The following is a 15,259-nucleotide window of genomic DNA, read 5'->3' on the forward strand; positions in this document are numbered from 1 at the left end:
CCAGAAACTGCGGCTGGAGCAGAACACGGCAGCTAGGTTGTTTGTGAGGGCAAACTACTCCCAGCATGTAACATCTTTTTTAATGGAATTTGCACTGGCTGGCAATCTGCTATCAGGCCAAGTTTAATTTTTTGGTAACAACATGAAAGACCCTACACAGGACCAGGTTACTTGAGAGACCACTCTATTCCTTGTATACCCAGGTCACAACATTCTGCAGGAGTTTCTCCTTTTAAGTCCTTAAAATATCAGAAGCCCATTCCACAGTAACTTGGGGCAGGGCTTCAGTGTGGCTGCTCTTGTTCTGTAGAACATCCCTGTTAAGATATGACAGATAAGACATGGAACAGCGAATATGTTTTTGTTTCAACATGTTTTTTTCAGATGAAAAGGTCTCGGCCTTATTTTGTATTGTTTTTAAACCCATCTTCAGGTTTTTTTTTGTAGTTTAAAAACTATTTTATGTGTTTATTTGATGTGAAATAAATAATAATAATAATAATAATAATAATAATAATAATAATGATAATAATAATTTATTCCTAGATGCCAGAAATCCCAAGTAGGAATAGTGGTGTTGCACTCAGATTCTGCTTGCAGACTTCCATTGACAACTGCTTGGACACAGTAAGAAGACGATGCTGGCCTGGATGGCCCTTTGGTCTGACCTAGCAGGACTCTTCTTAGGTACTTATCATGTATTTCTTTTGAAGAAAAGCAACTACTGTTTTGCTGTATCATCTCCAGTCTCCTTCACTTCCACACACATTTCTTCTCTATCAATTTGCTTCAACTTCTCATCATTGGCTTTTTAATATCGTCCCTCCCCTCTTGCTTTTCAATTTAAAGCTTCTTTGAGATGCATTTTTCTCCTTCAGTTAGCAACCAGATTCCTTTATATTAACCCACTGAACATGTGGTTTACAGGTGTGATATGGAGTTATTCTCTTTCAGGTTCACCTAGCTAGCTTCTTTCCAGTCTGGCCTCCATCCCCTATATTTCACTGAATTATCTTAAATGACCATTTAAAATAAGGTGAGAATCAGGGTTCCCCTGCTCACTAGAATTGATATATGAAGTGCCCAGATAATAGGCAGTCAGAAAGAGGTAACAACTTCTGCTGACTTTTCCTTTTGAGCATTTTGTAAACTATAGTAATGTAGGTGACCTACCTGCTATAAATGCTGTTAACAGTATAAATAATATTAAAGTTATTTTGTTCAAAATGTCTTAGATATGGCAGCCCCCTTTATGTCACTTTTATTTCTGGTAGTGCAGAGCTAGAAACATATCAAGAGTACAATTCAGTCAATTGAAGTCCTTCCCCCAAGTTTTGTTTATTTCTGTGGGAGATATGTATACTCCAATCCTGTGCAGTTATTTGTGCTTAAGACTAGTGAAACAATGGTACATAGAATCAGTCAGCCAAGCACATATTTGCAGTTGAAATCATGGTATTAAAAACCATGCTCATAAGGAGGTTTTACGTTCATGGTTTTAATCATATGGCAAGGTCTGGGCCTTGACCAATGAGTTTTAATATGTAAAAGGGCACACAGTCATTACATCTAGATAGATTCTGACTTGACCTTAGGAACCCATCAATCCCTGTTTAATAAGCGGTGAAAATTAGTATCATTGCTTGCTAAAATATGAGCCATTTCACACTTCATACAAAGCACAGAGAGTACCCCTGAACAAGGAAGTGCAGCCACTAACTGCTCCCTGACTAATGTACCTTTATATGACACATGCATTTGTCATCCTTTAAATTTGTAGGAATACATCTAAAAAGGCAATACGTGAAATGTTCCTGTGAGAGTTGTCTGGTTCTCTTGCGTATTAGAAGGGGAGACTTGGTGGTGGGTGGTGAGAGGATAACCTGATCCTATGGGGCTGATACCTGTCTCCTTTTATTGACATCTGTCTGACACATCATTGTGTGGGCCCCTGAGTACCACTCGACAGCACTGCACATGCCAATCCTAGTATGTCGTATATAGTGCAGTCCAAGCACGCAGGAAAGGCACTGTGGCACCTTAAACGACCGGCCGTGGGTTAGCTGGTGTGTACGCCCATAAAATGCACTAAATCTTCAAGGTGGCAACCCTATCCATATTTACGGTGGGGGGGAGCAAGCCTCAGCGAGCAAAATGGGGGCTTCCTCTCGTGTAAATGCGCGCAGGGTTGTGTCGCAAGGTGCCAGAAGCTTCCTGTCTGTGTCCGGGGCGAACACCCCGTCCGCCTGGCTGTGGCTGCGTGTCCCCCTCGCCAGTGCCAGATTCGAACCCCTCCCCGCGGCGCCGCTTCCTCCTCCTCCTGCCGCCGTCTTTCCGCCGCGAGCCCCCTCCCCTCGCCTCCTCCCCGACAGCCCCCGCTTCCCTCCCCTCGCAAGCCCCCCTCCCTTCATTTCCGCTTGCGAGGCCCTTCCCGGTCCAATCCTCCGCTTCGCCTTCTTCCCGCCTGCCCTGCCGTGCGCATGCCTGGGTTATGCAACAGGCCCCGGCATCCGAGCGGGTCCCAGCTGCAGGGGCGGCGGCGGCCGCTTGGGTAGCAGGCCGGGTCGAGGGCGGCGGGCGCCAGAAGGGAGAGGGGGGAGGCGGCCCGGCCAGCCCTCCCTTCCCGCTAGGCGGAGTGGAGAGGCCGGGAGGCGGCGCCCTGCCTTGGTCCCGCTTGCCGCCCAGCAAGGCGGGCGGGCGGTGTGAGCGGCTCCGCTTGCCCGGGCCAAGTCCCGCCTGTTCCGCGACGGCGAGTGGGTTGGCTTCCTGCGCCGTGTGCTGCTGCCCCCTTCCTCTCCTTTCCCTTCCCTTCCTCCTCCTCCTCGCCGTCCTCCCTCCCCTCCCGCGCTCTCTCTCTTTTCCCTCCCTTCCTCCCTTCCCCCGGCAGGCAGTAGGAGCCGCAGCGGCAGCAGCCCGGATCCCCTGAGCCATGGCGCTGTGAGAGCAGCACATGGCGGCCGCAGCAGCCATGAGCCCCCCACGAACCCACACAACTCCCCCCTGAAGAGCCGCCGTGCAACTGCAGCAGCAGCCAACCAGCCAGACCAAACAGCCCGCCCCGTCTTAGTCGGATCACATTGGCCATCACTTCCCACCCCGCAACTCTTCGCTCCTGCCTCGCCCGGGCCGCTCGCTCTGCACCGCCGCCGCCGCCGCCGCCTCCAGCAAGCCAAGTCCGGTCCCCGCCACCGCTGCCGCCGCCGCCGCCGCCATGGGAGTGCAAGGCTTCCAGGACTACATCGAGAAACACTGCCCCAGCGCCGTGGTGCCGGTGGAGCTGCAGAAGCTGGCCCGGGGCAGCCTGGTGGGTGGCGGCCGCCAGAGGCCCCCGCAGACCCCGCTGCGCCTCCTCATCGACGCCGACAACTGCCTGCACCGGCTCTACGGCGGCTTCTACACGGACTGGGTGAGCGGCGGCCAGTGGAACCACATGCTGGGCTACTTGGCGGCGCTGGCCAAGGCCTGCTTCAACGGCAACATCGAGCTCTTCGTCTTCTTCAACGGCGCCTTGGAAAAGGCCCGGCTCCACGAGTGGGTGAAGCGGCAGGGCAACGAGCGCCAGACCGCCCAGCAGATCGTCAGCCACGTCCAGAACAAGGGCACCCCGCCGCCCAAGGTCTGGTTCCTGCCGCCCGTCTGCATGGCGCACTGCATCCGCCTGGCCCTCATCCGCTTCCACATCAAGGTAAGCAGCAGCAGCAGGCGGCCCGGGCTCGGGCGCTAGGGGCTGCTGTCCACACTGCCCCGCCGGCCCCTGCCTTTCCCCTCCTGGCATCTTCTCCCCTGCCCTAGTGCCCCTTTTCCTCTGCCACCTTGCGGCCCCCTCCTTTGGGTTGGCCATTTCTGCACTCTCTTGCCATCGCTCCCCCCCCCACCGTTGGCCCACACTAATAGGGGCCCTTCCCTGGTCCCCCCCCCGGGCTCCTCTGGCACCAGGGCGCCCAAGAAGCGGTGCCCAACTCCGAGGCTGCTTCTCCTTGCCATTGAAGCGCCAGGTTTTCCTCTCCTCGGTTCTTCGCAGCTCCAGTGGGGTTTGGGGGGTCTTTTTTGTGTTTGGAGGGGGGGAGGAGAGGAGGGGCAGCACTCTTAAGATGGCAGCAGGTTTTGCCCTCTTGGTTGTGGCTTGACGGAGTTCAGAGGGAGGGAATCTGTGTCTCTCCATATCCGCAAAATGTCGTCAAAAGCTGGCGGTGTCGGCGGCTTGGGCGGGGAGAGGAGGTGCGACGAGTTTCCCGGGAGCAAGCGGGCTCCCCGCTGGCCATTAATAGCCGCCCGAGCGGGGCCAAAAAGTTTCTGCCGCTTCGGCGTTGGCCGGGGGTCTCCCCCTCCCGCCAAGAGGCCTTAAGTCGCCTCCGCGCCTCCTCCTTAGCAGGGTGCCTTGAGCTGGCAAAGGGGAGGACTTCGTAAGCGCCCTGATGTCCTCAATCTCTACGGGGATTTTTCTATTTATACATACCTGTCAAGCTTTGAAAACCAGATGAGGGTGATCTGGAACATCCGAAGGCTCCCATCCACTATCATAGATGTCCTAATGAATAGCAAAGGCTAAACTGGGAGATGCAATCATAATTTCGTTTTTCCAGCGTTCCTAAGCCTGTATTCTCCACTGCTGGTCTTGTGAGCACTTTTGCCTTTATGCATCTCCCCCCCCTCTTTCCTCCCCCCCCAATCTCAGGATCCATTTCTTTCCCCATCCCTTAAAATGGGAAGAAGGGGAGGTTGGTGCTCTCACCGTGCCTTGTCTGATGGAGAATTTGAAGACGGGCAGGTAGCAAAATGAATCTGTAGCACTTGTGCTCCAGAACCACCCTAATTAATGCTTTGAAGTTTGAGCAGTTCTGCTCATCTTCAAAACTCCAGCGAGGTGTGTTCTGACTCCATGTTGTTTGGGAGGCCATTGTTCTGATCACTCGGATTTATAAAATGTCCCTTGCAAGCTAGCAGCCAGTCTTCTGGAAACAGACTCAATTCAAATCCTAGCCATTTGTTTTTGAAAAGTACAATCACTTCTGCATCTTGACTCAACTGTAAGTGAAATGTTTGAGGGGCTTTAGACACAAGTTTGCCAAGAAAATGAAAGTAAGCAACAAGTTCTTTAACATGATTTACATTTAAAGAGAACCTGCAGTTTGAACTAGCTTTAGGTTTAGCTCTTGCAAAATGACTTCTATACACAAGTTAAACGTACTCTGGTTTCAAATCGTTTTAAACTTCTCTTACTGTACATGTAAACTGGCAACTGTTGAAAATGAGTAGTGCCTATAGTTTTAAGCTATACTTAATGTCAAATAATCAATGTCCATTTTATGACAGCACCTCATTTACTTTTTTCTTGTAAAGACAAATATCAAGAGGCAGTAGTATTATTTCATTATGGTTTATTTTATCTTCAGAAGAAATTAAGTAGGTAAAAGTGTATAATCCTCAGGATATTCTTATGATTCAATTTTTATGAAAAGGAAAAGTATCGAGCACATAGAAAGTAGTTGTACACTTTTTTCAGTTCCGTTGCATAGCATAGCAAATATTTTGTGACCTTCAGAGACGTGCACAGATCTAGAATCAGAGCTTAACGTTATTGTGCTTTCATGCTGCCCTTTTGGCAGATTAAACCACATCTGTAATCGGGACAAAGGATATTTCTCAGGATGGGGAGAATTTCTCTAGAAAGAGAAAAATTACTATTTTTAAAAAAAGTATGTCATAAAAGTTAAGTTTCAGTGAAGTTAACTCAGTGAAACTGGAAAAGTAACACTAGAGGCTTGGATTGGGTGATTTTCTGCTGAAAACTTAGGTTTAAGGCCTAGAAATCATCCTGCATTTTTAGAGAGGCAGTGATACTTCAGACAAAGTTGATAGTGGAAGTCCCACCCCTTGTTTCATTTTTAACTGGTAAGAAATTTTATAAGCCTGCAAGTTGACAGATCTAGTGTAATGATTGGCTTACAGGAATGACAGACATGGAAGTGTAGCACTCCTATGAACAAGTTAGATTGTTCTGTTCGTGTACGCTTGTTAAATACATCTGTATGGAAGCAGAAAGCTGTTAAGTGCAACCACACTTTCCTCTCTAACTTAATCGGATGTGACATGCATTTCTAATAAAGGACGAAAGGATTGAGTCTAAAAACTTGTTTTCACAAGTAGTTTGTGCTGTGTTGTTGTTTTTTACAGGCCTCATAGGATGAGTTGCTTTGGTTTGAAGATATATTTATTGCAATGAATGCTGATACTGCCTTTTAAAATGGCTTGGAGTGTAAAATTCTGGTTTTACTAGTGATATCTCTTCAAGTTCTAAACTTAAGAATAATCTAGGTTGAGAATTTTATTTCTTTTTAGAGACTATTTCATATTGTTGAGCAGGAAGGGATCCTGAGGGTCATCTAGTTCAACTCTTATCAAGGTGCAACAAATCTTTGTGTTTCTTCACATATTGAAATTTCTGTTACCTTGCTTTTTAGCTTGTTTTAAATATGTGGCAGTGCAACTGTTATTGCACATTTTTAATAATACTTTAAACCAGTATGCATTTTTTTCTAATATGAAAAATAAAACTACTTTATTTTTATTCCCTAAGATTCTTGCTCAAAGAAGTGTATAGAAGTACATTTGAAGTGAAAAATATTATATCTTTAAATATGTTTTTTAGTTTGTATAGAGTATTGTAGCAGTGACTTGTATAGCAAATCATGATTTGATTCTTACTATTTTTTATTTCCTGGTTTTGCATATATAAGGCTTTTACCGAACCTTGAATACATAAATGTTGGAGTTTTGTTCTGTGCTTAGTGATACTATATTGTTGCCCAATATGCCATTTAATACTTGTTTTGTTTTTAATGATTGGTATTTTGAGTAAAGTCTTGAATGTCATTATGGATAAAAGGTGGGCTAGAAACATTTTAATAGATCAATTTATAGAAACTTAGGAATTCTGTCATGCTGACAGTTCATATAAAAGACAGTTCATATATAATGGTTTCTTGTAGTGCTAAGTCAAATGAAATAGGAATTCATGACACTGACGTGTTGAAATCTCAAGTGAGTATTTCTACTAGCAAATTGCATTGTCAGTGGAAAATGTAGACTATCAGGAGCGTGGGAAACAGTATTCAGAACACATGCTATTCTGTCAATACACAGCACTTTTTAGTTGGGTAGTCAGATTATGAGTGCATAATACAATACAAGTTAGAATTTAGGGGCACTAAGTAAACTGGAAGAAATACTAATAAAGAGTAATATAGTTGTCATTTTCATAGTCTAATTCTAGTGTTTACAGTAGGCATTGCAAATACAGACATCTCTTTTTCTTCTTTCTGTTACTTGTTGGGAGACCCATGTACACATAGTCTGGTTTTCCACCAAACTGTTCTTTGCTATTTTGGCATATATTGGCTGCATTTGGAAGGTTATAGTCAAGTGTGAATAGTGAAGTACAAAATTCATTTTATTTATCTAAACAATCTTCAATTGATTCTAAGCAGTATATAATAAATACCAATTCAGAAAAGGTAAAAATCAGTTAAAACTATAAAATCAGATTTTCATTTAAATTACTGCTGGAATAAAAGTCTTCAGTAAGTGCCAGAAGTTCAACCAATTGGGAGAGAAATCCATAAAATTGGGACCATAGTACCAAACACACAACTCCTGATGGATATGAGTCATGCATCCGACCCATGGGGGACTACTAATAGTGACCTTGGTGACGTTGCTGAAATATAAGGGATTGAGGTATATAAGTCTTAAGGTATCCTGGACCCAAATTATTAAAGGCCTTGTAAATTAATGCAAGTCTTGAACCAGACCTAGTAGTGTATGGGCAGCCAGTGCAAACTTTTGATCACCACAGTTATTTGCTGGTGATAATCTGTCCTGGTCAACAGCCTAGGCACAGCATTTTGCGCCAGTTGGAGCCTCTCTATGTGGGTAGCCCCACAGAGAGTGCATTGCAGTCATCTAGTCTTGAGGTTACCAAAGCATGAATAATTGTGCTTGTGTCATAGGCAGGGTCCACAGGTGAGTAAACTGCTTTCCTTTGAGAAAAAAGTGTGTTGCATGCAAAAATGATAGTGCACTTCTGTATTGTACCTGGATTGCAGTACGTGATTGGTATCAGAGATACGAAGGGCTGCCTTCATGAACCTGGCTGCCTGCTCATTGCAGGCATCATAAGTGGCCTTCTGATTTGCTAAGATGTGGACCAGGGCCTTTTCAGTTGTGATGCTCAGGCTGTAGAACTCCCAACCCTGGATGGTCGGTCTGGTGTGCTGTTTTTTGGTATTTTGACATGCTGCCGAAGCCATTTTATTTTGCCTCCCTGTTGGTTTTCTTCAGCTTACACACTTCCTTTCACTTTTAAATCTGGCTTCTAGTTTTTATGCTATATATCTATATCCCATCCACCATAGGCACTACTCAGGGCAACCTGCAGTAAATTAAATTTGCAGGGTCCTAAAATAAAATTAAAAAAATTAAAAATATAACAGTGGCAGAAATCAGAGGTAGACCATGACCTTTACATAAGGTGTTTGGCAGGTAGAAGTCTGCCAGGTTAAAAATGTCTTTGTCAGCTGATGATATGCAGCCAGAGAGGTCTTCTTTGGCGATCACTCATAGCTGAGTAAGATTGTCTTCCATCAATATGGTTTTAACAGTGAGTCTGTAAGTGACTGGAGGACAATTCTGGATGCACATGTCCTTCCACAGTGGGGACATAGCGGATGGGGGTTTTATCATGGTGAGGGTTTGCCAAATGTGCCTTCCTCTTGGCTTGTTTTGTCCTGAGTTCATGACACCTTTGGTAATGGCTGTTCTCCAATTTGAGCGCTCGCAAGCCAGTGTTTCCCAGTTGTCGGTGTTTATACTGCATTTTTAAAGATTTGCCTTGAGAGCATCTTTAAACCTCTTTTGTTGACCACCAGATTTACACTTTCCATTTTTAAGTTGGGGATCGAGTAGTTGCCTTGGAAAACGATAGCCAGGCATCCAACCAGTCCAACAGAGTTGATGTTGAAGAATCATTGCTTCAGCACTGGTGATCTTTGCTTCTTTTGTGCCATCTACTGAGACTCTATTCTAGTTAGGATGCAGAGAAGGGCCCTTCCTGATCTGAGGAAGCTGGATGGTTTGGGAGGAGGTGATGCCACAAGTATTTATTAAAAAATTTATAGGCGGGTGGCGCTGTGGGTTAAACCACAGAGCCTAGGACTTGCTGATCAGAAGGTCGGCGGTTCGAATCCCTGCGACGGGATGAGCACCCGTTGCTCGGTCCCTGTTCCTGCCAACCTAGTAGTTCAAAAGCATGTCAAAGTGCAAGTAGATAAATAGGTACTGCTCTGGCGGGAAGGTAAACGCCATTTCCGTGCACTGTGCTGCTTCACCAGAAGTGGCTTAGGCATGCTGGTCACATGACCCGGAAGCTGTACGCCGGCTTCCTCGGCCAATAAAGCCGCAACCCCAGAGTCGGCCACGACTGGACCGAATGGTCAGGGTTCCTTTTACCTTTTGAGTAAAACTATTCCAGTGATAATAAAATTGAATGCAATATAACATTAAGAAAACCAGCAATAATAATATGATGAAACATTTTCCATAAGACAATTGGCCAAGGAAACTCAGGGCAGCATAGAGTGACACTTTTAGATCAGCCCATGAAAATAACTGGATCTTCAAAGCCTTTCTGAAGACCTGAAATGTAGTAGCTTTATAGAGGTAGGTCAGTTGACAGTGTCTTCTAAAGTTGTGGGGCCACCACAGAGAAAGCCCTGTCCCTTGTACCCACCAACTTAGTGGCAGATAAACAACAAGAGCTCCTATCATTGATCTTAAGGTGCAGACAGGTTGGGATGGGTGCAGGTGGTCCTTTGAATAATTGGCCCAGTTATGCTTAAGGCAAGTGTGGGAATCCTTTGGCCCTGCATAGGTTGCTGAACTACAGCTCCCACCATACCTGGCTATTAGCCATACTTCTGTGGCTGATGGGAGTTGTAGTTCAGCAACATCTGGAGGACCAAAGGTTCCACATCCTGGCTTTAAAGGTTAAAACCAGCACTTTAAATTTGACTGGGAATGGCTGTGGTAGGCAGTGCATTTGCTAAACCTTGATTTAACAAAGGCATGAGTTCCTGTAGCCAGGAATGGACAAGGTTCATGCACAAGTCTAAGCTGACCACTGCTGTCACCTAGTCATCCAGCACTCCCAAACTCAGAACTTCAAGTGCACAACCCTGTCCAAAACAGCTTGAATCCTATTGCATAGTCTCTCTCCTTCCTGATTAGGAGCACAAATGCCTTGTCTGGAGTGCACTTAAGTTTTTTGTCCCTTGTCCAACCCATTGCTGCCTCAAGGCACTGGTTCATAATCTAGACATCTTATCAAGTCAAGTCCTGTATTTACTATTCTGATTGCTAGCACCATTAATTAATTAATTAATTAATTAATTAATTAATTACATTTATTCCCTCACTTCATCAGAAGATCACAGGACCTTCAGATGTTGTTTGACAGTAAGTTGTACAGGCCCTGACCCATTGGCCATGCTGGCTGGAACTGATGGGAGTTCAAACAGCATAGAGCTATCTCTGTTATAAAATGCTAAGCCAGACTCTGGGTTAGCTTGGATGCTTGAGCTCTGGGAGAAGAGATTGTAGATACTTTCTGCTTGTTCTACGGCGCTGCACTAAGCCATGGCATGGCTTAGTATTTTGAATAAACTTGGCCTTGTGTTTTAGCTTTCCATATTACCTATGAGCTTTAACCAAGTTTTGTCCTGTGGTTTATAGCTCTCAGCTGGTCTCAGAAAGCTAAACCATAGGTGTGGGGTTGGACAGCATGACAAGCCATGACTTAGGAGGGAGGAGCCAAATGGTGGCTATCGCCATTTTAGGAGCCAGTGTGTTCCTACTAAACAGAAATTTGGCTTGGTAAGATGTGCAAACCAGACTTATATGACAGCAGGATCATCCACTGAGTTTGTAGTCCTGTTTTATGCTGTCCATGTACCTAAACTCAGCTATGTGTTCAGTTTCAGATTATTTATATTTATGATTCTATCAAACAAATAGCATGGTCATTTATACTCCACACTGGGAAGACATTATTTTGTTCAATAACATTGCTTCTGGGAAAATTTGGACACTTGTCAGCATGATCTTCCATAAATCCCACTTTGTTCACTTAGATTGACTTACTGATGAGTGTGTGCAATTGTAGCATTTGCATGCATGTATGAAATTCAAAATGGGAAATGTGATTTACATTTAAATACCTCTTAATCTTAATCAATCAGTCCTAGTGGTATTGCGGTAGCTATCATAATCATCCCTGAGTCATCAGGGATCCTTGTTACATTATATAATTAATTATTATTGTATCCTGCTTTATTTAGTCATTTTAGAAGATAATAACAGAACTCAGAATGGCATAAAAATTAAACCTGATTCAATAAAATCATAAAAAACAGACTGACAAAGAAACTCCAACAAAACCTTTGATTTCATTCATGGATCTTTGCTACTTGTAGTTTACCATGGAAAGATTTGAATCCTGAAAAGCTGGACATAAATAATTGTATTAAATAAATAAGTCCCCCACTAAAATCCAGCAAAGCTGTAAAGCTTGCTGAAATACATGGGCAAATAAAGTTGGAGGCTGAAATATATTTTTAAGAAGATTGGCTCCCAAACCAGCTTACAATTTTATCTTATTTTTGCATCTTGGTGATGGACTTTGATATTTCAGGGATACATGGCTGTGAATACGGCAGTCTGTCCTGGTCCTTGACAGATGATGATCTTAGTCCAAGTTCCAGGCTTTTAACCTCCTGAAGGAAAAATATATACCGTATTTTTCCGTGTATAAGACTAGGTTTTCACCCTAATAAATTATGTCAAAAATTAGGGGGCGTCTTATACACGGATAGTGCCAAGGTCATTTTCTTAAATCTGAGTCCCTCAAAATAGTCTTATACATGGGAGCGTCTTATAGACGGAAAAATACAGTATGCCACACCACAGGAGGGATGGACTCTTGCTGATCTGCCAAAGCCAAGGTGAGACCTGATAAGCCTGTAAAGAGTTGAAAACAGTTCAGATGGGATGTGTGTTGTCTTTTAAATACTTTTCTGTCCCAAGGGGACAGGTGTGTTTCAGAAAGTTGTTGGCAGGGGAACATGGGTGTCTTATGTAGGTCTTTTGGGATGCGGGAAGCAGAACAGGGAGTCTGGCCTGTTCATTAGTTCCCTCAATTGAATACAGTGAAATCAAGAGTTGCTTTCAGCTTTCTTCTCCTTCTTGTTAGAAAGTAATGCTTGAACTGGGAAACTGCACACTTGTTTTGAATATGGGATCTTTATTGGCCCTGATTATAGTGTTTAGGAGAAGGAAGGACAGTTGTTCGGAACAGGACTAAAGTTTGACTGAGGATGGTATAGGATACCCTGTTGTTGTCAACAAGTTGGAGCTGCACATTTCCAGTGTGTGAGAACTTGTTTTTAACATGAACTGCTAATGTACATTTCAGCACTTTCATACAGTTTGGTATTAACATTTAATGTATCCTGTTCTTCCTCCCCCTTCCTCCCTCCCTTTTTGCATAGGTTGCACAGAGCATTGAAGACCACCATCAAGAAGTAATTTCATTTTGCCGAGAAAAAGGCTTCCATGGCTTGGTTGCATTTGATTCAGATTACGCATTGTGCAACATCCCTTACTATTTCAGTGCCCATGCCCTAAAACTGAGCCGTAATGGAAAAAGCCTCACGACAAGCCAATACCTGATGCATGAAGTTGCCAAGCAACTGGACCTGAATCCAAATCGGTTTCCTATTTTTGCTGCTCTTTTAGGTAGGTGGAATGACACATGGAAGTCCACATTTATCTGATCTTAAGAATGTGTTACTGGAAGGACTGTTTCTGTGCACACTTGTTTTATCATTTCTTCATCCTCTTGGTTTGTGTGTGTGGTTTTTGTTTTTTGTTTTTTAATTGTACAGCAGTGAATCAGAATCTGGTACCTTTTATCCCAATCACTTTTACATGGAAATGTGGAGGTACCTGAAGTAAGGCTGCAATCCTAAATGTGATTACTTGGAAGTAAGCCCCGTTAATATGGGACTTAGTTTTGGATAAACATTGTTTCTGAATTAGACGTGATACCAGGAAAAAATGTAGATTAGTTACCTTTTAAATACTCATTATCATATTCAGTCTCTCTAATTGCATTATCTGCAAGTGAAATTTGAATTTAGGATTGTTATTTCCCCCCAACTCTGTCAGACTTCACTAATTTCAAGTACTGCCTTGATATTTTAAAAAAGTAAACGAGACAACCATTTATGAAGAACAAGTAACATATAGTATATTTTTTAAAAGCATTGCATATTGTATATTCCAGGTAATCACATTCTACCTGATGAAGATTTGGCTTCATTTCATTGGAGTTTACTTGGTCCAGAACATCCACTAGCCTCTCTTAAGGTACAACTTTAATATAATTTCTGACATTAAAACAAATAACCTAGCATAGGAATAAAACATAATTTGGGCAACTTCTAATATTGTTGGGTATTCTAAAGTAGCACCAAAGACTTAAAAGAGGACTACTCTGAGAACTTGCTTCACTGTAAGTGAGTTCTTTAAGTTTTTCCATTCATATGGGCAATGTACACTCCGTGTTTCTTGTTTAAGTTCTCATTTTATCATACTAAACTGCACTAGCATCAGCAACGTGACTGCAGTTCTGAAAATATTTGCTCTTTTCCCCTTTCCTTTCTTTCTGATAGCTCTAAGAGAAAAAATTATTTGTATTCAGCTATACTAGATACATTTACAGTGGTACCTTGGTTCTCAAACAGCTTTGTTGTCGAACAAATTGGCTCCCGAACGCCGCAAACCCGGAATTAAGTGTTCCGGTTTGTGAACGTTTTTTGGAAGCTGAATGTTTGGCGCAGCTTCCGCTTGAGCACAGGAAGCTCCTGCGCTCAAGTGGAAGCCACGCTTTGGTTTTCAAACCGTTTTGGGAGTCGAATGGACTCCTGGAATGGATTAAGTTTGAGAACCAAGGTTTAGTAAAAAAGTTGTACATGTGATGGTATTGCCAGTTGGACAACTTTATGAAAAACCTGAACAGAGGGCTTGGGTGCTGGTGTACGGCTTATGAAAATTCAGTATCTGAAACAGTGGTCATCTTAAGCTTTCAGCTCTCAGAAGTGCTGTTGGTTCCTTGATGGGACATGCATACCAGAGTTTAAGAAAGGGTAAACATAGTTGATGGTTTAAACGAGATCAAACACCTCCTGGTTTTCTTGAATTCTGTCATTTTCTCTGGCCTAGAAACCTGTGCTGAAGTTATCATCATTGCAAAAAAGTGCTGCAGGAGTTTAGATAGATTTAAGGGCATAACTTTAAGTCCATCTAACTATTTGTTGCAGTTGTATAATACTTTTATGTTTGCTGAATGAGCAACAGGGGTGGAGAAGAAGCCATCATACACATAAGAACCCAGATCCTACTAGGTTGTCTTGAACATAAATTATCTTGGTGACACTGCAACTTGCTTCTAAGTAAGTTTGTTTAGGATTGCAGCCTAAGATTCAAGGCTGATTCAGCACTGGGAGTTATGGAAGTTTTTATTTATTTCTCCCCCCCCCTTGCTTTATTTTGAGTAATCATATACAGTGGTACCTCGCAAGACGAGTGCCTCGCAAGACGAAAGAGTTTTCCGTTTTTTGAGTCGTTCCGCAAGACGAATTTCCCTATGGGTTTGCTTCGCAAGACGAAACTTCTTGCGAGTTTGTTTCCTTTTTCTTAAAGCCGCTAAGCCGTTAATAGCCGCTAAGCCGCTAATAGCCGCTAAGCCGCTGATAGCCGTGCTTCGCAAGACGAAAAAACCGCAAGACGAAGAGACTCGCGGAACGGATTAATTTCGTCTTGCGAGGCACCACTGTATATTCAACTTTTCATGCTCATTTAAAAAAAGAAAGTCTTGTAAGGAACAAAAGCACCTTGGCCTGCTTCAACCTGCAGTATCATAAGCCATGACATCAAACTCATCACATGTAGATTAGGCTACAAATCTGCATGCTAGTTGCTGGTCTTGCTTTCACTTCGTATTAAATGTGAGTTACTTATTTAAAAAAATAAAGCCGTTTAATCCATGTTTGTGAAGAAAAGGTGAGTAACAATCCCAAATGCACAAGGGTGATTCAGCACAAATGCTAATTGTAAGTGCCTCACTATAATCTGTGCCTCACAG

The 15,259-nt window shown here is 43.5% G+C and overlaps 1 protein-coding gene across 1 annotated transcript in view; it reads left to right on the top strand.

Annotated features, from left to right (window-relative positions):
- Positions 1–2,587: 2,587 nt before the first annotated feature.
- Positions 2,588–15,259, top strand: part of FAM120A (family with sequence similarity 120 member A) — a 50,449-nt gene continuing 37,777 nt past the window's right edge. The window contains exons 1-3 of the mRNA XM_083602943.1: positions 2,588–3,685; positions 12,603–12,849; positions 13,400–13,482. Of these exons, the coding sequence (XP_083459069.1) occupies positions 3,212–3,685; positions 12,603–12,849; positions 13,400–13,482 (804 nt within the window). The 5' untranslated portion in view covers positions 2,588–3,211. The remainder of the gene's footprint in view (positions 3,686–12,602; positions 12,850–13,399; positions 13,483–15,259) is intronic.

The sequence above is a fragment of the Podarcis filfolensis genome (assembly GCF_964270895.1).
Source record: "Podarcis filfolensis genome assembly, chromosome: 2".
Classification (NCBI taxonomy): Eukaryota; Metazoa; Chordata; class Lepidosauria; order Squamata; family Lacertidae; genus Podarcis; species Podarcis filfolensis.